General features: G+C 30.9%; 3 protein-coding genes across 4 annotated transcripts; 1 reads left to right on the top strand and 2 right to left on the bottom strand.

The window, feature by feature from the left end:
- Positions 1-187: 187 nt before the first annotated feature.
- LOC111414054 (calpain-7-like) lies at positions 188-7,866 on the bottom strand. Its single transcript, XM_023045218.2, has 3 exons — positions 6,625-7,866; positions 1,199-1,671; positions 188-1,144 (listed from the first exon to the last, which is right to left on the bottom strand). Exons 1-3 carry the CDS (start codon positions 7,777-7,779, stop codon positions 352-354), a joined length of 2,421 nt encoding a protein of 806 aa, XP_022900986.2. The 5' UTR covers positions 7,780-7,866; the 3' UTR covers positions 188-351.
- Positions 7,867-10,587: 2,721 nt separating this feature from the next.
- LOC111414048 (aromatic-L-amino-acid decarboxylase) lies at positions 10,588-25,864 on the bottom strand. 2 transcript variants are annotated; one of them, XM_023045208.2, is made up of 7 exons: positions 25,608-25,864; positions 25,353-25,434; positions 24,347-24,467; positions 12,237-12,350; positions 11,925-12,174; positions 11,720-11,868; positions 10,588-11,494 (listed from the first exon to the last, which is right to left on the bottom strand). In XM_023045208.2, the coding sequence occupies exons 1-7, from the start codon at positions 25,615-25,617 to the stop codon at positions 10,769-10,771; spliced, it is 1,452 nt and encodes a 483-aa protein (XP_022900976.1). In that variant the 5' UTR covers positions 25,618-25,864; the 3' UTR covers positions 10,588-10,768. The 2 variants fall into 2 exon arrangements, with proteins under 2 accessions (XP_022900976.1, XP_022900977.1); XM_023045209.2 differs by having other exon boundaries at positions 25,696-25,864.
- LOC111414049 (chymotrypsin-2-like) lies at positions 16,289-17,233 on the top strand. The gene is made up of 3 exons (XM_071196587.1): positions 16,289-16,364; positions 16,419-16,939; positions 16,994-17,233. The coding sequence occupies exons 1-3, from the start codon at positions 16,316-16,318 to the stop codon at positions 17,144-17,146; spliced, it is 723 nt and encodes a 240-aa protein (XP_071052688.1). The 5' UTR covers positions 16,289-16,315; the 3' UTR covers positions 17,147-17,233.
- Positions 25,865-26,520: the final 656 nt, after the last annotated feature.

Genomic DNA, 26,520 nt, shown 5'->3' with positions numbered 1-26,520 from the left:
AAATTACTACGGTTAAATGTAATGGCATGATAATAATGCGTTTTTATTGAAATGTCTAACTGCGCAAGATTCCTTTCAAAGGTGGTTTGTAATATGCCTCTCATTTGTATAGAATACTATTCATAATATAGTTCACAATCATTTCATGAAGTTTATTGAATTTGTTAAAAAATAAAATTGAAGTGGAAAATTTCAAAAAATTTATAAATTTTTAAAATCTATACAACTTTTTTTATTAATCCTTTATTAAAATGCAATAACAATAAATTTTATTTTCAATTATTAAATACAAATATAAATTACTCTTAATCTTTACAATTACAATAATCTGACTAAAAATAAAACTATCTTTTATCTTTCTCTTGTAATATTAATAGATCCAGAACATTTCACAGATAAAATAAATGGTGCTTCCTGATTTGGTAAGAAAGTGGACGGAGTAATACTTAAAGATCCTCTAGGGATATTTTCAAGTGATAAAACCACGTAACCTTGTCTATAAACTCCTGAAGAAACAGTTTTAAAAGGTGCAGTTACATCTTCATCACTAACATTAACAATTGTTACATCGAATCCCACTGGGAATTGTTTTGGACCTTTCAATTCAATAAATAAACTATTATTATTCGTAGAAGAATCTAAATCGACTCTAAATTTTGGGTTATTTTTATAAGTTGCATGATTTCCACAACCTCCCGCACTTAATCCATTCCATTCCCCAGAAACGGTTTTTTCAAATCGATATGGATCACCAATTTTATTTAACGTAAATGGACACGTCGCATAAGCTCTTAAAGTATAGTAAATTGTGGTACTCTTTTCATATTGCGATACGACAAGTGTGTATTTTGTTCCACTCCCAGGACCAAGAATTATTTTACATAAATAATGAGGGCTATTTATTCGAACACCGTCGATGTAAGGGGGCGGATCATGGGGATAATAAACCCTTTTTCCGTTTCCTTTGTACACTAAAAGTGTTATGTATTCACGATTTTCGCGGAAATCTTCTATATCCGTTATATGACGTGTTAATAAAACCCAAACGGCACCTTGAGTATCCGGATTTACTTCTAAAGTGTATTGTGGGTTTTGTCCAATTGTGTAAAGATCTTTTATTGGACCTCTACCTGCATTCCAAGATCTAAAACAGTTTACATTTGAGTTTAATTTATGAAAGGAAAACGAATTTACTCACTCATGTATACAATAAGTATATTTAAATAATTCTGGGTTCCAATTCATATAAAAAACATCAAAAAACGCACAAATGCTATCAAAATCAATCCAAAATACCCCATTATCAAAAGCAGCAGCACTATTTGGGTCGTAATTTAAGGTTTTTTGTAATTGTGGCGTCCAGTGTCTTATATCTAACTCGGAATAGTTTCCTTTCCATCTCAAATGGGACCAAGGATTTTTTAATTGTAACAATCTGACATCATCAATAGTCCTTGCATCCAATACAGCATAAGCATGAGTTGCCACTAAACCCGTTCTTTCAGCTTCTGCATCTGATAATTCTCCGGTAGCTACAGAAACTAAAACATCTCCTTTTGAAAGTCTCGTTTCGAGGGTGTTGAAAAGACTGGTTTTGTTGAAATCAGGATCTTTGTTACGGATTCCAACACGTTCTGGTATCCAACCAGTTAAAGCATGAAGATCTATATTCTATTGAAGAAACACTGATATAATATTATATGATATTTTTGTGATATCTAAAAATACATATCTGAAGATTTAATTCTAAAAAAAGAATGTGATGATAAACAGATAGACGAAGGATGTCAGATATGAAAAAAATTGAAAATATGTTAAGAGACATAAAGGAAGAGCTGACCAACATTAAAAGGGAGATGACTCGACACAAAAGGGAAAATGAGGAATTTAAAGAGAACATTGTGGAACAGAAGAAACGTACAGATATGCTGGAAAGAGAGGTAAGACATAAAAATGTGGTAAGAAGAAAGATTTGAAAGTTTCGAAAAGAGAGAGAATGAAGTGATTAACTTAATGAGGAATATCGGAGTAAATTTAACAAGCGATGATATTGTCATCAGAAGTATAACTAACAAAGGAAGGCAGAAGGATGGATATCCTAAAAAACGCTAAAAAGTTAAAAGGAACGAATATATGGATAGATGAGGACTACTCTAAGAAAATTCAGAGAGAGAGAGAGATATGATTTGATGACTGAACTAAGGGAACTCAGGAGGAAAGGAGTTACAGCTTATTTACAATACAACAAATTGTAACCAAACGACCAGGGGAAGATAGTGGATGAAGAAGCTGGCAGGAATAATAAACGTACAATTTCGAAAAGATCACCAGACGATATGGAAAAAGAAAAAAAAACGCCCCATAAATTCAAAATACTAAGTGTACCTACTAAGAAAAGGAGACTTTACTGAGGATGAAAATGGCAGGAATATGGATAAACGCAGGAAAAAGCAAGGAGAAAATAAGAAAGTTATAAAGATGGGGACGTGGAATATTACAACTATAACGGGAAAGGAAAGGAAAATAATGGACGAGACGGAAAGATTTGGGATAGAAATAATGGGAATTAGTGAAGCGAAAAAGAAGGGAAGGGGAAGCATACAATTATCAAACAATTATTGTCTATACTTTTCAGGAGTCCACGAAAATACATGGAGCAAAGTAAATAAGTATGCACCAGTAAATTCAAGAATTCTGGAATTGGAAATTAACGGAAAGGTAAATATAATTCAAATCTACGCACCAACGGAAGGAACAGAAGAAGAAGAATTACGAGATTTTTACTCAAGCCTGCAGAAAAGCTTCGATAAATCCAGAGAATAAGGAGAGGAAGTAATTATAATGGGAGACTGGAATGCGAAAATATGTAATGATATAGAGAAGGGGGAGAGGCAGTTATGAATAGAAATGGGCAAAGAATGCTGGAATTTTGTCAAATAAACGACTTATTGATTGGAAACACTATGTAGAGTCAGAGGAGCCAAGATAAATATACGTTTGTGGCGGAAGAAAGGGATGCTAAGAGTATTATTAATTACATAACATACACCCGAAACTTCCAAAACAAAGTCGAGGAGGTAAAGACTGAAGCAAAAGCACAAATAGGAACCAACCACAGACCAGTCATGGCAACTATTAATAATATAGAAATCGACAGAATGGTCCATTTAACGTGAGGCAAGCGATTATCTCGATAACGGTTCATTTTTATGCAAAATGAACAAATGACAACCGTATAACGATAAAATTTTTTGACCATGACCTTATTTTCAAGGCCATATGAAGGTTACGACAAATTTTTTAAATGGCACCCTATTTAGTTTTTGATTGCAAAATCTGAATCTATGGATAAAAGCAAAATAATTAAATAAAAAAAAATTACCGTGTGGTTTTGCCAGTACCTACGACGGTGAAACATCTTTTGAACTTTTTTAATTACTTTACTTGTATCATAATATGAAAGATCAAAAACAAATTATACTCTGGTGATGACTTTTTTAAATGTTTATTTCTCTATTTTTAACTAGTTTCGGGCACAAGCCCTTCCTCAGTAGAATTAGAACCTACAAAATTAACAAACAAAACATATTATAATTAAGTTACAAGTTTGTATGATTAAAAATAAAGTTTTAAGTGTTATTTAATAAAATTGGATATATGGACTTACGTCAAGTAGTAAACTTTTAAGTTACATTTAAACACAAATTTGTACATAAATCAAAGTATAAAAACAATATATTAAAAAAAGTCATCACCAAAGTATAATTTGTCCTTGATCTTTCATATTATAATTAAAAAGGGTGAAATGGATAAAAAACCTAATTTTTACTTTCATCCACAGATTCAGATTTTACAATGAAATATGGGTGAGTAACAGGGTGAGTTTGTTTTTGCATGTTTAGTATTAAGAATCGCAGTTTCATTAACTAAGTTTAATGAGCTTTCTGTTTTTTGGATAAAATGCATCGCTAACTAGATATCTCGAAAAAACCGATCTCGGTTTCGATGTCTCTGTTCGATATCTCGATTAAGCAATAATTTTTGAGTTATGACAAAAACTTGTAATTTTTCTAATGGAAACCATAACTTTATATATATGGCAATGACTTTATAAAAAAGGCCTTTTCTCAACGATTCTAATGACATACCACTTGACATAGATATTTTTAACTGTTGATATCCATGTTGCAAGTTTCGTTTAAATATTAAAATAATAAACAAATAAATATAACTTCTTAATAATTTTGCAAGATAAGATATCTATATTAAAATAATAAACAAATAAATATAACTTCTTAATAATTTTGCAAGATAAGAAGTTATATTTATTTGTTTATTATTTTAATATAGATATTTTTATTAATAAATAAATTATAGCCATTTATTCTTTTAATTGGAAAACTGTTTAGGCAGTATGCTATGGAAACAATTGATAGATAAAACGTATCTATGTATGTTTCGTTTAGTTTCTAATTAACGTTGATTGAGGTTTTGTAAATTATAATCAATATGAATTTTCTAATCAATAAAAGCGTGATATCATTGAGTGTTACATTTTATGCTATAAAAATGCAATACAAGCTGCAGAAAAGTATTTTGATCGTCGCCAGCCTTCTCTACCTACTTTGAAGAGGCTGATAATTTGGGCGAGTATGGTCCTTTTTGTAAACCAACTCAAGATACAAGACAGAAGTAAATGTATTAGCACGAATCCAGCAAGATGCATCGGTTTCAACACAAGTTGCATCTAAAGCAGGCACGTCACAACGTACTGTCGTAAGAGAACTAAAAAAGCATAGATTTCATGCATATAAAATGGCAGTTTCACAAACACTACCGTGGTTTATTAACATGTGTGAAGCTGATCATAGCTTACATTAAAGTTTTGTGGACAGATGAAACACAATTTACAAAATGCGGCATGTTTAATAGACATAATCAACATTTATGGATGCAGGAAAATCCGCACCATGTTCAAGAGAGTTTAGTTTGGATTTAATGTTTGGTGCGGTGTCATTTGTTCAAGAATTCTTGGTCCGTACATTTTTTATGATACGTTAAACGGAGATCATTATCTTCACTTTCTACAGAACGAGTTCGATAATATGTTGAATAAATTGCTCCTGCAGACACGTCATTTGCTTAAATGGCTTCAACACGATGGGGCACCATCACTTAATAAGCTAGCGAACGAAATCATGGACACATACGTTTGCAAACGTATCTATCAATTGTTTCCATAGCATACTACCTGAACAATTTTGCAAATTAAAAGAATGAATGGCTATAATTTATTTATTAATAAAAATATCCATGTCAAGTGGTATATCATTAGAATCGTTGAGAAAAGGGCTTCTTTCTAAAGTCTTGGCCAACTATGGTTTCCATTAGAAAAATTACAAATTTGTGTCATAACTCAAAAATTATTGCTTAAATAAAAAAATCAGTTAAACTGCTTTATTAAACATGTAATACCCTACAAATTTTTTCTTTACATATTTTTCCTAAAATCAATAATAGCGGAGCCATAGGTATCGAACGATATAACAAAAAAAACGGTTTTTTCGAGATATCTAGTTAGCCATGCATTTCATCCAAAAAACAAAAAGCTCATTAAATTGAGTTCATGAAACTGCAATTCTTTCCCTATTTAATCGTCTCTTTATCTCCGCTAGTTTTCGAGATCTCCATACTAAACATGGAAAAAAGCTAACCCTGTATATACATATGAGTGCCATTTAAAAAATTGGTCGTGACCTTCATATAACCTTGAAAATAAAGTCAAGGTCAAAAAATGTTATCGTCATATGGTTTCCCCCTTCGCACAGAACAACTTTCATATGGTTTATTTTTATGTAAAATGAACTGTTTTCGAGATAATCGCTTGTCCCAAGTTAAATGGACCATACAATATAATACGCGATTTGCGTATAGCAATACCAATACTGTGACATTGGTTGCATACTTGCAATGATGACGTTGGGTAGGATAATTAATTAACACACTGTATTTAATATATTATTATCAATAAAGACCTTAATTAAATTTGTACTTGTTTTTAATTTAGCCCATTTTCGAAGTCGATCGCGCATAAAAACGAAAATTAACGTCGATCATACCACTATTAAGTTTGCCCATCCTTTCTCTAAACAGAACAATTTTTGGGAAGGAGATAGATGAACAGATAAAATTGAAATGCCAGTGAATGGGCACTCCAAGATAAACAAGAAGGAAAGCTCACAGCAATGGAAATGAAATTTTTATGGAAAATAGTGGGGAAGATGAAGTGGGATAGAATAAGGAATGAGGAAATAAGACTGGGAGTACATCAAGAGGAGATAATCAGCAAAATAGAGAGAAAGCAACTAAACTGGTACGCCCACATAATTAGAATGGAACATAACACAATAGTAAAAAAGGTATTTGAAGCAAAGAATAAGGATAGGGGAAGACCTAGGATGAAGTGGGAAGAAAGAATAGCAGAAGTTGGGAAGAAGAGAGGGAAGACTGTAGCAGATATAAAGGTATCAGGAGGATTATGAAGGATCAGGAGAAGAAGAAGAGGTTTTTATGAATTTTTATGATATCTAAAAATACATAATAAAGTAATAAATAATAACTTACACTATTACTTCCTGGAAAATCATAACCACCCATAACTTTCATATAAGCTTTTTCTAATAAAGAAACCCAAAATTCATTTTTATTACTTGAATAAGAACACAACAATTGTCCATATTTACTAATTGGTAAATAATCATCAATAATAACTTTTCTTGTAATCCCATTTATGTGCATTTTAATCATATATTTACCAAAAGGATTGTAGAGTGGTTTTTTATCTTTAGATCGTGGATAAATAATAGCAGTGACCAATTTCTTTCCAAATCTTCTTTCATAAGAAGCACTAACAGCCAAACTGGCAACGAATGAACAATCTGATACGATAGTTTGTTTGATGCTGAAATAACTGGGAAAATCACCAAATAATATCGTGGGTTCTTTAGATATTTCATCGGGTCGAACCCATTTATGGAAATCTCGTCTTTGTTTTGGTGAAAGTGCAAGAAATCCGTCTTTATCTGTGAATGGAATAGCAAATTGAAATTTTTCTGATAAATCTATATACATGAAAGGTACGAATTCGTTGTTGTTTATTTTTGATGTATGAAATAAAACTCGTTTTTCTTCGTCAGTGTAACTTTCAGATCCACCACTAACTTTTAAATTAATTGATGTACTTCTGTATAAAGACTTTTGATTGCTTTGTGTATAAATTTTGGAATCATTTGGACTTTCATCTTGTTGTTTTGATGTTGTGGGACTTTCCCTTTTAATACCTTTTAATTCCTCGGCTCTTTCCAAACATTTCAAAGTTAAATCCTTAAAATCTTTCATTAACTCCGGATGTTTCGTCACACATTCCACTGCGTTTGTATATAAATTCACTGCCGTATCCTTTAAACCTGCTGAATCCGCATCTAAAGCTTGTTGTACTAAGAATTTGTACCTTTTTTGAAGTTGTTTAACTTCATCGCTGCAATCCTCAGCTTGATTCTTTTTCATTTCTTCGAGTGTTAAAGCCCTGTTTTTGTACTCTTCTGATTTTAATAAATAAGTTTCTTTTCTCTCTTCGCACTCGTCAGCAGCGTTTTCTAATAATTTCGCGGATACTCTATAAAAATAAATCGCGGGCTCTACTTGCCCATTTTGATCAAATTCTACAGCTCTTCTAGCATACGCTATGGCATCCTCAAAATATTGGCTTGGACTACACATCTTATCAGATAACTAAATTTAATCTTATAGGACTACGCTTTATCATTAATCAAGTAAAAATAACTATGAATCATTGCGTAGAGAAAAGAAATACGTTGTTGACTCATTTAGAGGTTAAGTTTTTCGTAGGTTCATGGTCATGTCATCACTTTTACTTAGTTTGATTTAAAAAAAGAGAAATAAGTAATTATTTATTAATTAATTAATTAAAATTTAAGCGGAAGGTAAAGTTTTAAAAAGCGAGGGTAAACACAATTTAAGAAAGGTTAGTAAACATACTATCCGTCATCTGTCAGATTGACAGATAATTACAGGTTAGTTTATTATCGACTTTAGTAAAATCTCTTCTTTATCGACTTTAATTTAAATTTAAAATCGGGACTGTTCCAAATTATGGTATACAAAACTTTAGAAACTGCTTTATTGTATTTGTAAAATTAGTAATTCAATTTGTAACTTAATTCAAACATACAGTAATGAAAATTTTACACGTTTAAACACAATTCAGCTGGTTCAATGTAAAAGCCCTTTAATAGGGAAGCTTTTCCTTATTCATGAATTTTCATATTTTTTTCGATATCTATGCGTCTGAGAGCAAAGAGCAATTTTGTTAAGAATATAATTTGCTACAACTTTCGTTCGAAAAGTTTTTTATAGCATGCTCAGATTCAAATTTAATCAATTTTATAGTTGTTGCCTGCTGAGGCCATCATGGTTGACTCCATGCACTTTTGTAGTGTCGAGAATACGTTATCTAACTTTTCTTTAGTTAATGCGTCGAAGGCACTTTTAACACTATTAATTCTTTCATAGTTTTTGGCGATGTTTGCTGGCGATTTCGATATTTTGAGAATTCCTGGGTTGAACCTAAGAAGTGGTGATATTTATGGCAACATTGGTTATGAATTATGTTATCTTGATTCATTATCATTAATTTTTATAGGAAACGTTTTTCTCTATCACCTTTAATTTTCTACTTATCACAGAATTTAACGCAGATGATTGTCAATTTTGATATTTTGAGAATTCCTGGCTTGAACCTAAGAAATAGTGATGTCTATGATAGCATTGGTTATGAATTATGTTATCTTGATTCATTATCATTAATTTTTATGGGAAACGTTTTCCTCTATCACCTTTAGTTTTCTACATGTAACAGAATTTAAGTAACGCAGATGATTGTCAATTTTGATATTTTCAGAATTCCTGGCTTGAACCTAAGAAGTGGTGATATCTATGGCAACATTGGTTATGAATTTTGTTATCTTGATTCATTATCATTAATTTTTATGGGAAACGTTTTTCTCTATCACTTTTAATTTTCTACTTATAACAGAATTTAAGTAACGCAGATGATTGTCAATTTTGATATTTTGAGAATTCCTGGCTTGAGCCTAAGGAGTGGTGATATCTATGGCAACATTGGTTATGAATTTTGTTATCTTGATTTATTATCATTAATTTTTATGGGAAACGTTTTTATCTATCACCTTTAATTTTCTACTTATAACAGAATTTAACGCAGATGATTATCAATTTTGATATTTTGAGAATTCCTGGCTTGAACCTAAAAAATGGTGATATCTATGGTGGCAGTGACTATGGATTATATTATCTTGATTCATTATCATTAATTTTTATGGGAAACGCTTTTCTCTATCACCTTTAATTTTCTACTTATAACAGAATTTAACGCAGATGATTGTCAATTTTGATATTTTGAGAATTCCTGGCTTGAACCTAAGAAATGGTGATATCTATGATTGCATTGGTTATGAATTATGTTATCTTGATTCATTATCATTAATTTTTATGGGAAACGTTTTGCTCTATCACCTTTAATTTTCTACTTATAACAGAATTTAACGCAGATGATTGTCAATTTTGATATTTTGAGAATTCCTGTCTTGAGTCTAAGAAGTGGTGATATCTATGGTGGCATTGGCTATGGATTATGTTGTCTTGATTAGCATTATCATCAAGTTTTAAGGGAAACGTTTTTCTCTGTCACTTTCAGTTTTTTAATCATAACAGAATTTAATGTAGATTATTGTCAATTTTGATATTTTGGGATTTCCTGGTTTGTACATAAGAAATGGTGTTAGCTATGTTGGCATTGGTTATGAATTATGTTATCTTGATCCTTTATCATCAATTTTTGTAGGAAACGTTTTTCTCTATCACCTTTAGTTACTTTTTAGTCAGAACAGAATTTAATGTAGATGATTGTCAATTTTGATATTGTGGGATTTCCCGGCTTGTGCATAAGATATTGAGATAAATATGGTGTTATTGCTTATGAATTATGTTATCTTGATCCATTATCATCAATTTGGAACCTATCAATTTGGATCTAATGGCTGGTACAACGTTATCGATAATCATCTTTTTGCATTCTGCTGCGTTAACAGACTCGATGCTCTTACCCGGTTCATGCTATTTCTTTTTGCAGGTTCTTTATAAACAAAAGGCCAGAGTCCTATTTTGCCATTGAAATACTGTTTTTTAGCACTGTCATAGCGTGGTCTGGCCACTGCAGCCATAAACATAACTTTAGTTATGAACCGTTTGCTTTTGCAGCGCAACATTGACTTAATTTAACCTTCGACAAACAGAACTCTAGTTTCTTTCATTAATTAAATTAAGATTACATTATATTATATTAAATAGAATCTGGTTAATTCTCCAAACTTTCCTTAATCCATAAATTTTAGAGAAATGAATACCATAATTTGGGACAGAGGGAGTAATAAATTAGAAAAATTAATTATTTAAAATTGGGATCATTATTTAATTAAAACTAACATATACTTTATATACAACATTTATTTATTTAGCAAATAAATACACATACTTGCTCACTACATTACATTGGTCGTTTTTGTTTACTTACATATTTACCATCAATTAATAAATTTAACAATAAATTTAATAAATAAAATCTTTCTAGCAATAAATACAAAACAGAAATCTCAACATCATTGATTACTTATTCTTTACATTCTTCCTTCAATGCTTCATCAGCATTCATTTTAATTTCGTTCCAAGATAAATTAATGTCTTCCTCTTCGCTAAATCGAGAACAAATAGCCAATCTCAAAAAGTAAACTCCATTAATTTTAGATGGAACCAAATGGATAACGCCGTTAGCATTGATCCGTTTCAATAATTTCTCGTTTAATTCGTTTGAACCTTTCAATCTAAAGCAAACTAATCCGAGCACGACTTCGGCCGTAATTTCGAATCTCTCATCATCACGAACTAAACTTTCGAAATGATGGGCCAACGCAACATGTTTTCGAATGAATTTTTGTAAATTTTCAATCCCATATAATCTCATAACAAACCAAAGTTTTAATGCCCTAAAACGACGTCCCAAAGGAATCTGCCAATGACGGTAATCAGGGGCGGAATTTTGTTGGTCGTGTTTTAAGTATAAAGGATCAACGTTGAAGGCGTCTACGAGCCATGAAGGATCTTTTAACCACATTGTCGAACAATCGAAATTAACCAACATCCATTTGTGTGGGTTGAAATTGAAGGAATCAGCTTTTTCGATTCCTTTCATTAAATAACGGAATTCCGGGCATATAAATGATGAACCAGCGTAAGCAGCGTCAATATGAAGCCAAACGTTGTTTTCAATGCAAACGGGGCCTATTTCATCAACACGATCAAATGCGCAAGATGAAGTTGTTCCTAAAGTTGCCACAACCTATATTATAAAAAATAGAAACTTTTTAGAAGATTGAAATGGTTTGAATTAAGTAGAGCATAAATATGTGATTAAGAAATATAAGGGTAATAATAATTGTTAATGTTAATAATTGAAATTAAAGTAGAGTTTCTCTTTTAGAATGATTGCATCGTGTTTTAAAAGTTTCGCAAATCAGTGAAGGTTCTCTCGCAATATTCACTGTGTTAACTATAAAAGACTTACGTAAAATGGAATGAGGCCAGCTTCACGGTCCTCTTTCATTGCCCGTTCAAGGGTGTCGCCTCTTAATTTGCTTTCTGAATCGGGTTCTAAATGACGAAGCTTAACGCCACCTAATAAACCAGCTCTTTCAACAGAAGAATGGCTCTGAGCTAAAACGAAAATAGAATTAAAAATAAAATATCTAAGAAGAAATTTATTTTCTTACCTGAAGTGTATCCAACAAGTTTCGAAATGATTTCGTAATCGGTCCATTCGGGATGTTCTTTTTTAACTTGGGCGAGAGTACGTGCTTTCGCCCCTAACAAAGCTACTAAAGTTGCTTCGCTCGCTGTGCCTTGGATAACACCACCGCCTTTTCCACCTGAACAAGATAAAAATTCGGGTGGAAGGTCTAACATTTTTCCCAACCAATCGAGCATAACAACTTCTAATTCAGTACATGCTGGGCTTGAAATCTATATTAAAAAAATAGATTTTGTTTATTACTTTAAAAAAAAATTATTATAAATTAACTAACCCAAGTAAATCCAATTACAGCTAAAGCGCCACTTAAAATATCTGCTACTATCGAAGGATAAGAATTAGCCGTTGGAAAATATGCATGGAATCTCGGCGAATGCCAATGAGTGATCTGTAAGATAAAAAAATATTAGATTGTTTGATTGAGACAAAGTAGAAGACAAAGGATAATTGAAAATGGTACTAAAGAAATGGTGATATTATCTAATGACTTCACAAATATGCCAACTCATCTATCTTACTCAAAAAATATTGTGGAAAATTGTCTGTGTACCTTGCCCACAATCTCGTAATGTATTGGTATCGCGCAAAAATCAACCAAAAGATTTTAATTAATGATGGAACGGATAGTGATTTTGCGAAAAGCCGGATACCGGATATTTGGCATCCCCTTCGGCCGGATATCAGGTTATCTGACCACTATAGTTATAATTTTTGGTGCATTTCTGAAGTGATACCCTATATTGCCACATTATTGCGATATTTGAATAAAAATGAAATTATTAAGAAAGCTGATAAGATAAACTTTTTTGATACTGATTTAACTAACGAAGCAACACTAAAAAGAGGATACTTTAATTAATAATTGGCGATATTTCCACAAGGATCCTACAAGAAAAGAATTTTATAGCGAATTTTGAAAGTTATCGATGAAAATTGCAACATCGAAAATTTTATCAAAACTTCAAATATTGTTTTCTCAAAAACTAAAAGGTATTTTTCAAAACGGGTTGGTTCATTGGAAAGAAGCCACTTTTATTAACACTTTGGAAAATTTTCATACTCATATTCCGAGAACTGGATTTTATACGAATTTTTAAAACTTAATCGGCGGAAAATGTAAAGTCGAAAAAAATTTTCGATTATTTCAAAAATTTATTTCTCAAGAACTAAAAGTGATTTTTCAAAACGGCTTTTTGCATTAAAAAGAGGATGCTTTAATTAATAATTGGTGATATTTCCACAAGGATCCTTCAAGAAATGAATTTTATAGCGAATTTTGAAAATTATAGATGAAAATAGTAACATCGAAAATTTTATCAAAACTTTAAATATTGTTTTCTCAAAAACTAAAAGTTATTTTTCAAAATATGTTGGTTCATTGGAAAGAGGACAGTCTTATTAACACTTTGGGAAATTTGCATACTCATATTCCAAGAAATGGATTTTATACGAATTTTTAAAACTTAATCGGCGGAAAATGTAAAATCGAAAAAATTGTCGATTATTTCAAAAATTTATTTCTCAAGAATTAAAAGTGATTTTTCAAAACGGCTTTTTGCATTAAAAAGAGGAAGCTTTAATTAATAATTGGTGATATTTCCACAAGAATCCTTCAAGAAATGAATTTTATAGCGAATTTTGAAAGTTATCGATGAAAATTGCAACATCGAAAATTTTATCAAAACTTCAAATATTGTTTTCTCAAAAACTAAATGTTATTTTCCAAAACGGGTTGGTTCATTGAAAAGAAGACACTTTTATTAACACTTTGGAAAATTTTCATACTCATATTGTAAGAACTGGATTTTATACGAATTTTTAAAACTTAATCGGCGAAAATTGCAAAATTCAAAAAAATTGTCGATTATTTCAAAAATTTATTTTACAAGAACTAAAAGTGATTTTTCAAACCGGCTTTTTGCATTAAAAAGAGGATACTATAATTAATAATTGGTGATATTTCCACAAGAATCCTTCAAGAAATTAATTTTATAGCGAATTTTGAAAGTTATCGATGAAAATTGAAACATCGAAAATTTTATCAAAACTTCAAATATTGTTTTCTCAAAAACTAAAAGTTATTTTTCAAAATATGTTGGTTCATTGGAAAGAGGACAGTCTTATTAACACTTTGGGAAATTTGCATACTCATATTCCAAGAAATGGATTTTATACGAATTTTTAAAACTTAATCGGCGGAAAATGCAAAATCGAAAAAATTTCGATTATTTCAAAAATTTATTTCTCAAGAACTAAAAGTGATTTTTCAAAACGGCTTTTTGCATTAAAAAGAGGATGCTTTAATTAATAATTGGTGATATTTCCACAAGAATCCTTCAAGAAATGAATTTTATATCGAATTTTGAAAGTTATCGATGAAAATTGCAACATCGAAAATTTTATCAAAACTTCAAATATTGTTTTCTCAAAAACTAAAAGTTATTTTCCAAAACGGGTTGGTTCATTGGAAAGAAGACACTTTTATTAACACTTTGGGAAATTTTTTCATACTCATTTTCCGAAAACTTAGTTTTATACGAATTTTTAAAACTTAATCAGTGAAAATTGCAAAATAAAAAAAAATTGTCTATTATTTTAAAAATGTATTTCTCAAGAACTAAGAGTGATTTTTCAAAACGGCTTTTTGCATCTCTTTATTAGTACTGTCACTATAAATTTCATAACAATTACCCACTTTTTCCAACAACTCCATACAAGATATGGCGAAAACTCCAATTTCCGAATCAGAAATTATACAAAAATTCCCTTCAAGCCTGTTATGTTAACAACTATAAAGAATGAGTCAATACAAACTTAAGTACTTTCAAAATATATAAATCTATTAAAATTAGTGGTGGAACGGATATCCGGTATCCAGCCTATCCGGCAATTTTTTAAAATCCGGTCACAGTATAAACAAGGAGATAGTAAATAAAGAAAAATCTTAGGTAGTCTGGGAGATTAACTAGAAAGGTTTTGATACGAAGTTTTAATAAGAAGAATAAGCAAATTGAAAATAGATTTGTGTTGGTAAATTATGCAATAAAACCAAATGAGAAAGGAAACATGACAAAATTTTTGTAGAAATAGGATAATAATTACTGAACAAAATTAGTGAAAAATGAAGTAATATAGAGGAAGGGATGTAAGAAATTGATCTGATCAAAAGAATTTTAGAGACTGCTGGCAGAATTACTATCATTCTATTTCGAAAGCAAAGAATGTTTATTGGAGACAGGAACTATACCAAGAATGGCAGAAACCCCGTTTCAATCTAATCACTTCAAATAGATTATATTTTGAATTCTTCCACATAGCCATCATAAGCAATTTAAGCAAATTCAAGGGATTATTCTGCTAAGAATATTTTGTCCTTTAATGATTTTTAGAAATCCACTTTGTTTCAGAGATATAGGGCAGAACTTTTTTTGATATTTTTAACGTTACTAATGTTGCCGAAATAAAAGTATCTTTTAATAAAATTCCGCCTACTAAGTCTATTGAAAAGAAATACAGTTTATTTATTATTAATATTTATTATATTATTAGTAAAGTCCTTTGTCATGAGTCGCTATACGAACGCCGAGATGACCGACATGCATTTTTTTTTCAAGTATTCATCAACATCTTCATGAAACAGGCTAACTGAAACGAAGTGGAGGATCAGGAAGGCCAATGACAGTCAGAACGGTAGAACTGGAAGAGAATGTGTTGAACATAATACAGGAAGAACCAGGCATTTCTACTCGAATAATTGCAAATACTTTGAATCTAAGTAATGGAAATGTTTGGAAAATTCTTAAAAATTATTTGTTCTACTCATACCATTTAAAACGCGTCCAAGCACTTGTAAGTCGCTAGTTCGAGCCTGACCTTAAAGTCAACAGTCGATTTAATTATCGAGCAAACTGCTAATCTTGTACTCTTTCAGATGGCATCCTTTACGATGCAACTTAGAAGTCGGAAAGAATTGTTTCTGTAAAGTCGATGATATAAACTTAATAGCAATACTTTTCTTTCTGCCAACAATTTTATTTTTGCAATCGTCTAAGTCTCTCTATGCTCACCTCAGATTTTACGATGAATTTGTCGCTTTACTCTATATTTGCGAGATCAAATTCTTGCATATGGAGTTAATTAATAAATTGTGTTAGGAAATATCTCTGGTATGACCATTGTAGCATTGAGGATTAAAAAGAAATTATTTAAATGAAGTAAAATTTCTTTATAAATAACGCTGGAAATTCCCGGTAATTCTGTGCAAAGACAAAGCCGCGTTTTAAATAGTACAAATTTTAAAATTTTTTTAATGCCTATAAAAACTGTTATAACCACTAACTTCCAATAGTCACAATGAATACTTCATTTCTTTTAATATTTCTCTTCTTGGCTTCAGTAACTGGTAAATATATGTAATTAATACACTTTCATTTCTTTTAAATCTACATATTTTTAGCCACCCCTCTGAAGCGTACTGCTCATCATCAACACCGTATACTAAACGGCCACGATATCGACATTTCAGATGCAAAGTTTTATGTTTTCTTCACGTGTAGTGGCGTAGTTTGCGGAGGGACCATCCTTAGTTTAACAAGAGTCGTGACAGCAGCTCATTGTACTTTAGAATGCGATCCGAAGAACATTCAAATGTACATGGGAAAGAATTCTTGGGACGAAGAAGGCGAACGATATCTAGCAGACAATTTATTCAGACATCCTAAATACGACCCTAAGGAGGGATTTCAATATGATATAGCTGTAATATACGTATCTGGACAAATTCGACCAAATGATAAAGTTGATAGAACTTCGTATATATTGCATGATGTAGCTATAGGTTCTACCGTTAGAAGTTTTGGTTATGGAGGTGTAACTGGTGGCGGATTTCCTAAAAAATTGCAGGTGACTGATAATGTTGTGCAAGCTTATGAAAACAATTTAATCAGAGTGGAAGCATCGAAAACGGGCACTGCAGGGGTAAGTTTAACGCTGTTAAGTTTTTAGATCAAACTTGATTAATTTAAAATTTAGGGTGATTCAGGTGGTCCATGCATGTTTGAGAACTATTTTGTTGGCGTTATTGTGGGAGGTGTGGTTGATGGGGATGGTAAACCTATATATGATATCAACGTAAATATAGCTCGTCCAGAAATTGTATCATTTATACGTTCTCATGGTCTTTAAAATGAAATTAACTCTAACAATAAAAATAATGTTTATGTTAATTAAACTAAATATGAAATAAAATGCATTACAACAAATAAAAACTTATCAAACTATTAACACGTTAACTGCCATGCATGAAATGTATATTACAATTACCATAAAAAATGAGTTTTATCCTAATATAAAGCATTTCTTATAGAAAATTCGAAAATATTATATCGAAGGGGAAATTGACTCATAAATCAATGTCAATCTTGTCAATACTTGACAAGTCAATATTTGGCAATAAGAGGCTTAAAATTTGGATCAGCACCTCTAAGTATCCGAATTATTAATGATATTTTTTGGTTTTTGTGAAAAATCGTTAACTAATGCAGAGCAACTCTCTAACATAATAAAAGTCTTTTTATTACGATTCAATACTCATCTTAGAACATGTTGAGGTTACTGATACGTTAGAGTAAGCAATATGGACGGTGTTAAAGACAGAGTATCAGTAAAGAATTGTTTCCTAAAGCATCGCAAAAGGTTAAATTTCTTAACAAAGTGATAGACAAAGATTGTGATAAAATTTCAAATTCTTTGATTAGCAAGTCTAAGACTATGCTGAAGACTAGGCTAGTCAAAGACTAGCATGGTGTTCGACCTTAAGAAACTACTCACTCACAAACTTCTTCATCCATTATTATTGAATTAACACACAAAAGGCTCAAATTTAAAAGATTGTTTCTATAATATACAGTGTGTCCCCGGATGGTGTCCCCTTAAGGTATAATTGACGATAAATTTTTCAATTCAAATTCCATCTTTTGCGATTAAAGTCTGGATGTCATAAAACGAAATATAACCAAGTTTTACGTGAAATGTCCTCAAAGTACCGAAGTTAACGCAAGAAGTTTGTTAGCCGTTGCAGGTAAAGTGGTTTTTCTGAGCAATGTACAACAAAAGTTGATTAAGATAAAATGTTTGTTATGTTAAATTATAGCGATATGCCGAATTTTATTAATTTAGCATATAAAAGAAAAAATGAGTTTTTCTTGACAATTTTTTTCTAATATTCCGTTTTACAATAAAAACAAATGATCTGAGTGAACTAACAATTATCATTTGATAGCTTAGCTTTAGCCTATTGTCAAATATTAATTGATCATGTTTACATTGCAACATAAAATATTTACAGTGCAGTGCTATGGATTGGAGAACATTAGTTACAATGCAGTTTTAAGACAATTTGAGGAAAAATTTGGATTTTTAGTAGATAAGAAAACAATTAAGAGAGTTGTCAAAAATTTTTCGGAAACGGGCAATGTGGAAAATAAAAGGAAGGAAAAAAAGCTTTTAGATGAACATGTTACGGGGTCAATTGTTGCAGTAGCGAACGCAATGGATTACGGTAAGGTGTCGTTAAGAAAAAGGACAGTTCAAGTCGGTATAAGTAAATTCCATTTACAAAGAATTTATCGAGAAAATAAAATATTGCCGTATAAACCAAAATTTAACCACACTATCGAATTAGGTGATGAAGCAAAACGTTTAGATTATTGTTTGTGGCTTGGTTATAAAATTTTGAAAGACAGAACTTTTTTAAAAAACATAATATTTTCGGACGAAGCATCGTTCACCACTAATGTACTATGGGTTACATCACAAAATTGTCGATTCTGGTCAAAGACTAATCCACATTATCGCATAGCTTGTAAACGCCAGTATTCCCAGAAAGTGAATGTGTGGTGTGCTGTTTTGTGATATTTGGAAATACTTGAAAATTGTTTATTTAATTATCTTCACGGCGTGGATTTAGAAAAGCGCAATAAATTATATTTCCAACAGATAGTTCCAAAGATAGTTGCGGCCCACATTCCATCATTTTAATTAGAAATGATTTAAATACGTTATTTGGTAAAAATCTGCATTGTGCTTTTATATCCTAAATTAATAAAATTCGGCATATCGCTATAATTTAACATAACAAAAATTTTATCTTAATCAACTTTTGTTGTACATTGCTCAGAAAGACCACTTTAACTGCAACGGTTAACAAACTTCTTGCGTTAACTTTGGTACTTTGAGGACGTTTGACGTAAAACTTGGTTATATTTAGTTTTATGACATCCAGACTTTAATTGCAAAAGATGGAATTTGAATTGAAAGATTTATCCTCAATTATACCTTACGGGGACACAATCCGGGGACACACTGTATAGGCATATTATTAAGACTCGTTCACCACATTAGAGAGCATACATGTACTTCTTCATCATTTTATTAAAATCAGTTAATTTGACCTATAGAACGTCTAGCGCAAGAACTAATGCAGGAGAGATTTTGTAATTGAATTTGAGTCTTTGTGTTCTTCCACGAAAGTAAAACGTAATCAATTCTATAGAAGATTTATATATTCAATGATTCCAGTGAGGACTCTATTGACTACAAATTGTCATGCAATACATGTATTTTATCAATGCAAGATACAGTAGTAATGCAATAGCAGTTTCTACAGAAACTTCCTAATTAAAAATATCTAAGCCGTGTAATACCATCAGCAAAAAATTGATTTAATTTGAACCGATTACTTAACTATGCCTTATAAGGTTGGAGGTAAAGTTAATAATAATATTTTTACGGATGAAAGTGATATACAAAGTAAAAAGACGAAACAAGTCCGATGTAGAATGTAGAATAAGCTATGTAATCAAATATAGATTGTCATGATGTCGATATTTGAAGGAACTCCTCGGCGCTGTAGAAGATATTGGGTATCAGCAATCGTTGAGTTTTTGCGTTAAAGCGTTGTAAGATAGCCTTTTACCGGTCATAATACCATAGTATTACTATTAGTAAAACTGAAGAAAATGGTAAAATGGCTACTCGCAATAGCTGTAAACATCAGCTTTGCACCTATACGAAGTTAGCCCCCAATTTTTCTAACTCCCAATTAGATAAGATTTTACATGTATAGTATTTTGATTATAACAGGAGAACATCTCAATCGATTTTGATGAACAATATCTCATTCAAAAGCTTAATCCTTAGCCAATTCGAAAATGGAAATGCCTGACTTGAAATTTGTCTCGAATTCCGCTAAAACACCAAAATATTGCCAAAGTACACAAAAACAACACATAATGGCCCTGTTTTAGGTGGTCTATAACTAGTAAACGATATACTCGATTGTCTATACCCAATAAACTTGTTGCAAACTTTATTTTTAACAATATTGGTCCTTTACACTTTTGCAGTGAGATGTATAAATAGCGAGAAAAGTTCGAAAAGGTGAAAATTAGATGAAATCGTGATTTTGCATCTTGTTGCTGGTAGATCATGGTGGTCGGAATATGTTAGAAATAAAGTCTAGGTATAAAACTTGTAGCAAACTATATTCTTAACGATATTGCTCTTTTACATTTTTGCTCTCAGATGCATAAATATCGAGAAAAATTCGAAAATTCGACTGTTCTTTTTTCCATTAACCAAATTGTGAAACTACGAATTCTTCTAATTTTCATATTTTAGAAAAATTCTGTACATTGATGCATCTGAGAGTAAAAGTGTTAGAGAACAATGTATAAAGAGTAAAATTTGCTACAACTTTTGTTCTAAAAGTTTTTCAGTATCATGCTCAGAATACTGTTTTTTCCATTAACCAAATTGTGAAACTACGAATTCTTCTAATTTTCATATTTTGGAAAAATTCTCTACATTGATGCATCTGAGAGCAAGAGTGTTAGAGAACAATGTATAAAGGGTAAAGGGTCGAGAAAAATTCGAAAAGATGAAAATTAGATGAAATCGTGGTTTTGCATCTTGTTGCTGGTAGAGCATGGTATTCGGAACATGTTAGAAATAAAGTTTTGGAATAAAAGTTGTAGCACATTTTATTCTTAACAATATTGCTCTTTTACACTTTTGCTCTCAGATGCATAAATATGGAGAAAAATTCGAAAAGGTGAAAATTAGATGAAATCGTGGTTTTACATTTTGTTGTTTGTAGAGCACGGAATTCGGAACGTTTTAGAAAAAAAGTTTTAGTATATAAGTTGTGACAAATTTTATTGTTAACAATATTGCTCTTTTACACTTTTGCTCTCAGATGCATCAATAGCGGGAAAAGTTCGAATAGGTGAAATTTAGATGAAATCGTGGTTTTACATTTTGTTGTTTGTAGAGCACGGGCTTCGGAACGTTTTAGGAAAAAAGTTTTAGTATATAAGTTGTGGCAAATTTTATTGTTAACAATATTACTCTTTTATATTTTTGCTCTCAGATGCAGAAATATAGAGAAATGTTCATAAAGGTGAAAATTAGATGAAATCGTGGTTTTGCATCTTGTTGTTAGTAGATCATGGGAATCGAAACATATTAGAAATAAAGTTATGGTATAAAAGGTGTAGCAAACTTTATTCTTAACAATATTGCTCTTTTACACTTTTGCTCTAAGATGCATAAATATGGAGAAAAATTCGAAAAGGTGAAAATTAGATGAAATCGTGGTTTTGCATCTTGTTGCTGGTAGATCATGGTGGTCGGAATATGTTAGAAATAAAGTTTTGGTATAAAAGTTCTAGCAAACTATATTCTTAACGATATTGCTCTTTTACATTTTTGCTCTCAGATGCATAAATATCGAGAAAAATTCGAAAAGGTGAAAATTAGATGACATCGTGGTTTTGCATCTTGTTGCTGGTAGAGCATGGTATTCGGAACATGTTAGAAATAAAGTTTTGGTATAAAAGTTGTAGCAAATTTTATTCTTAACAATATTGCTCTTTTACACTTTTGTTCTCAGATGCATGATTATCGAGAAAAATTCGAGAAAGTGAAAATTAGATGAAATCGTGGTTTTGCATCTTGTTGCTGGTAGATCATGGGATTCGGAACGTATTAGAAAAAAAGTTTTAGTATATAAGTTATGGCAAATTTTATTGTTAACAATATTGCTCTTTTACACTTTTGCTCTCAGGTGCATCAATAGCGGGAAAAGTTCGAATAGGTGAAATTTAGATGAAATCGTGGTTTTACATTTTGTTGTTTGTAGAGCACGGGCTTCGGAACGTTTTAGGAAAAAAGTTTGAGTATATAAGTTGTGGCAAATTTTATTGTTAACAATATTACTCTTTTATACTTTTGCTCTCGGATGCAGAAATATAGAGAAATGTTCAAAAAGGTGAAAATTAGATGCAATAGTGGTTTTGCATCTTGTTGTTAGTAGATCATGGGAATCGAAACATATTAGAAATAAAGTTATGGTATAAAAGGTGTAGCAAACTTTATTCTTAACAATATTGCTCTTTTACACTTTTGCTCTAAGATGCATAAATATGGAGAAAAATTCGAAAAGGTGAAAATTAGATGAAATTGTGGTTTTACATCTTGTTGCTGGTAGAGCATGGTATTCGGAATATGTTAGAAATAAAGTTTTGGTATAAAAGTTGTAGCAAACCTTATTCTTAACAATATCGCTCTTTTACACTTTTGCTCTCAGATGCAGAAATATCGAGAAATGTTCGAAAAGATGAAAATTAGATGAAATCGTGGTTTTGCATCTTGTTGCTGGTAGATCATGGGATTCGGAACGTATTAGAAAAAAAGTTTTAGTATATAAGTTGTGGCAAATTTTATTATTAACAATATTGCTCTTTTATACTTTTGCTGTCAGATGCAGAAATATAGAGAAATGTTGAAAAAGGTGAAAATTAGATGAAATCGTGGTTTTGCATCTTGTTGTTAGTAGATCATGGGATTCGAAACATATTAGAAATAAAGTTATGGTATAAAAGGTGTAGCAAACTTTATTCTTAACAATATTGCTCTTTTACACTTTTGCTCTAAGATGCATAAATATGGAGAAAAATTCGAAAAGGTGACAATTAGATGAAATTGTGGTTTTACATCTTGTTGCTGGTAGAGCATGGTATTCGGAATATGTTAGAAATAAACATTTTTAACATATCATTTCATCAGTTTTGGTATAAAAGTTGTAGCAAACTTTATTCTTAACAATATCGCTCTTTTACATTCTTGCTCTCAGATACATAAATATCGAGAAATATTCGAATAGGTGACAATTAGATGAAATCGTAGTTTTACATTTTGTTGTTTGTACCTAGAGCACGGGATTCGGAACGTTTTAGAAGAAAAGTTTTAGTATAAAAGTTGTGGCAAATTTTGTTGTTAACAATATTACTCTTTTCCACTTTTGCTCTCAAATGCAGAAATATCGAGAAATGTTCGAAAAGGTGAAAATTAGATGAAATCGTGGTTTTGCATCTTGTTGCTAGTAGATCATGGGATTCGAAACATATTAGAAATAAAGTTATGGTATAAAAGGTGTAGCAAACTTTATTCTTAACAATATTGCTCTTTTACACTTTTGCTCTCAGATGCATAAATACCGAGAAAAATTCGAATAGGTGAAAATTAGATGAAATCGTGGTTTTGAAATCGGGCATTTCTACTTTCGTGCTCTTTGTGGACCATACTTTCAATCGAGATCTTGATAATTAAGATAGGCCAATTAATAAAGAGGATAATTGATGTGATGTGTTTGATTAGTTAGTTTCTTGTGTTAATCAAAACACTTAAATTATTTTTTTCTTATTGGGGGCTAGAATTTTGGTCGTCCATAAACAACATAAACAACAAGCCGAACATGGTGTCGTTCTGAGTACTGTACAAGGTTAACGGGAAAGAATTGAGATCGAGCATTCTGTAATTTCAATAGAAGAAGCTATGGCGAAACAAATGGGGTATAGATTTTGACCCCATTTAAGAAAGTTTAATTTTGTGTACTTTCCTAACATTTGGGAGTTTTACCAAAATTCAAATGATATTTGAATTGTTTCGTATTGGCCAAGAATTAAGCTTTCAAATGAGATATTGTTCATCAAAATCGGTTAAGAGGATCTCTTGTTATCATCAAAATACTGTACACGTTGTACCCTATCTAATTGGGGTCTCATTTGTAATTTAATAAACAACGTTAACTAATAATTTATTCAATGTCAAAAAAAAGTGTTGATTATATGCAAGTTTTACATCTTAATTTTAAATTTTATAATGTATTCATTTTTGAAGTTTAAAACTGAATAATTTAAAACCAATTAAGATTATATGTTTTTTTGTTCTAGTATCAAAGATTAAAATAACATTCAATGTTGAATTGATTAGAATTATAAGATACAAAATAAAATCGAGAGAATTATTTTTACGTTTACTTACTCCTGGCATAATAACTTTCTCAACATCTTCCAAAACTTCTTCCCAACGGTCTGGTTTTAATGGTGCGGAATCGGGCAACAAAGGTCTCAAATATCCCGGTTCAACGGTTGGTAAAACACGCCTAAGAACGAAAAATCATAACCGATTAGGTCAAGGTTTGTTTCTATATCGATGCAGACTGACAACTTTTACTTCTTGGACACATTGCGTTTGTCGCACGAGAATGTGTGACCTATAACATTCTGTTTTTACGGTTAACACATTCTCTAATCACAAATTAATAGTGAACTCATTGTTTTTTTTTAATTATTAAATATCAATTTAAAACAAATATATCATAGGCATAAATCAAAATAAATTAAAACGCGGATCTGAAAACAGTTTAAAATTGTAACAGAATTTTATTTATAATAGCTATAATAATATGATATTGTATCTGTGATAGAGAATGTTTAATCTCTTAATAAGGGGCCTTGACACGATTATGAACGATTGCGAGATTGACAAGATTATTAATTGAACGAAATACAATCCGGGGTTATTGAAATATGGATATTGTTGTTAGAGATTGTTTAAATAGGTAAAAAAGTGAAAGTAAATTTTTTTTTAGGTTCTTATCGTTGAAATCAAGTAATATATTAAATAAAATTAGATTCTTTGCACTTTTCTGATGGATTTGTTTTATTTTCGGTTCTACCAATTTCGATTTAATTATAAATCATCTTCAAGATATATGTTATTTTAAATCGAGGAAATATTATTATTATACTATTACATAGCACACCAACTTTTCATTGAAAAGGATTTTGATAAACATATGATATTACCGGTGTAACGATGTATCATTCAATGTTAACGAAAACGAAACATTAACTTTAATTAGCTTTGGTTCTTGAACAATTAGGAATTTCAATTATGGGAAAACCCGTTTAAAATTACACTAATTTCTTTTAAAACAATGAGGTAAACTCTTTAAAATCATATTTTCTTTAATTACACTACATACCTATCTCTTATGTTCTCCAAATATTTGGTAACATAATCAATCATAGCTTTTCCAAATTCGGTAAATCCTGCTGAATCCATTTCTACAAAGATAAATTTTTTTAAGTAATGTATTATTATAATAAACAAAAATTAACACACAAATGTCAACAAAATAACAGAAGCACGCAAAACTTAAAAAAAATCCTTAAATAAGCGAACAAAGACAATCAATTCACAACAAAAAGGACCCAAAAATAATTTTAGAATAACTAACCGCCTTCCATGGTGTGTTAATAAACTAGTAAATTCTTTTTGTATTAATTAATTTCTTTCACACTTTCCTTCAAATTAACTTAACCCACCTCTTAAATTATTTTTAAGTATCACTTAATAATTATTACTAAAAACTGATAATGATTTTTTCAAGGTAACGTTAAATGGCTGTAAAATCTTAAAGTTTCACTTATTAGTTTAATTTAAAATGGTTTAAAATTCGCGGGAGATACGTTTTATCTGCGAACGTTGTGAGAATTATCAGCTCTGGAAGGTCGAAGTCTCGCTTAAATCTCAACCGGTAGCAAGAGTGGGGATTTTCGTATCGATCATTCATACTAAAATCCGAAAAGAAAATCGTAAGAATTGTAACAAACCGCATTTTGGGATTCGAAAGCGATTAAAAAAAAAATAATAAAACGCAATACAGGCAGAACTTTGTAATTTAATTACGAAGTTGCGTCTTGAGAACCGAGGGTCCAGACTAAATACTACGTAGGCGGTTCTGGCAGGAATGTGCCGAGGTGGCAGTTAGAGTAGATGGAGCAGGGAAGAAATGAAGAAAAAATCGGGGAGTCGGTTACGGGATTGGAATAGAAAAGCATCGGGCGAAACCGGGAAATTAAAGTTTTTGTTGTGTTTTTAAAGTCGAAACGTGCGATTTGAACGTATAGCAATTTAGTTATAAAATTCGTTGAATTGGATTCTCTTTCTTCGATGAATATTTTACTTTAACAAACGGGTAAGCGTTATTAAAATCTTAAACTTCCGATTTCTCATTGAACCTGCTAACCACCTCGGCAAATTTCGTAATGATGTTGTTGAATAGCTTATGTCATGTAATTTTTACTTTTTAAAATCTTTGTCAGTTGTTTTTTTTTTATATAATATAATACGTTCTTTTTCAAAAATAA

This window comes from Onthophagus taurus, chromosome 6, assembly GCF_036711975.1.
Source record: "Onthophagus taurus isolate NC chromosome 6, IU_Otau_3.0, whole genome shotgun sequence".
Classification (NCBI taxonomy): Eukaryota; Metazoa; Arthropoda; class Insecta; order Coleoptera; family Scarabaeidae; genus Onthophagus; species Onthophagus taurus.
The sequence above is the reverse complement of the archived record's forward strand: the minus strand, read 5'-3'. Positions and strand labels throughout refer to the sequence as shown.

What these genes read in the sequence shown, in the direction of transcription:
- LOC111414054 (XM_023045218.2), bottom strand. Translation starts at nt 7,779, where the DNA reads ATGTGTAGTCCAAGCCAATATTTTGAGGATGCCATAGCGTATGCTAGA. An exon ending in ATTTTCCAGGAAGTAATAGT is followed by an intron (nt 1,672 to 6,624) that starts GTAAGTTATTAT and finishes TTTCTTCAATAG; the next exon opens with AATATAGATCTTCATGCTTT. An exon ending in TATACTTATTGTATACATGA is followed by an intron (nt 1,145 to 1,198) that starts GTGAGTAAATTC and finishes AAACTGTTTTAG; the next exon opens with ATCTTGGAATGCAGGTAGAG.
- LOC111414049 (XM_071196587.1), top strand. Translation starts at nt 16,316, where the DNA reads ATGAATACTTCATTTCTTTTAATATTTCTCTTCTTGGCTTCAGTAACT. An exon ending in CTTCTTGGCTTCAGTAACTG is followed by an intron (nt 16,365 to 16,418) that starts GTAAATATATGT and finishes ACATATTTTTAG; the next exon opens with CCACCCCTCTGAAGCGTACT. An exon ending in CGAAAACGGGCACTGCAGGG is followed by an intron (nt 16,940 to 16,993) that starts GTAAGTTTAACG and finishes TTTAAAATTTAG; the next exon opens with GGTGATTCAGGTGGTCCATG.
- LOC111414048 (XM_023045208.2), bottom strand. An exon ending in TTGGAGAACATAAGAGATAG is followed by an intron (nt 24,468 to 25,352) that starts GTATGTAGTGTA and finishes TTTCGTTCTTAG; the next exon opens with GCGTGTTTTACCAACCGTTG. An exon ending in AGAAAGTTATTATGCCAGGA is followed by an intron (nt 12,351 to 24,346) that starts GTAAGTAAACGT and finishes TTTATCTTACAG; the next exon opens with ATCACTCATTGGCATTCGCC.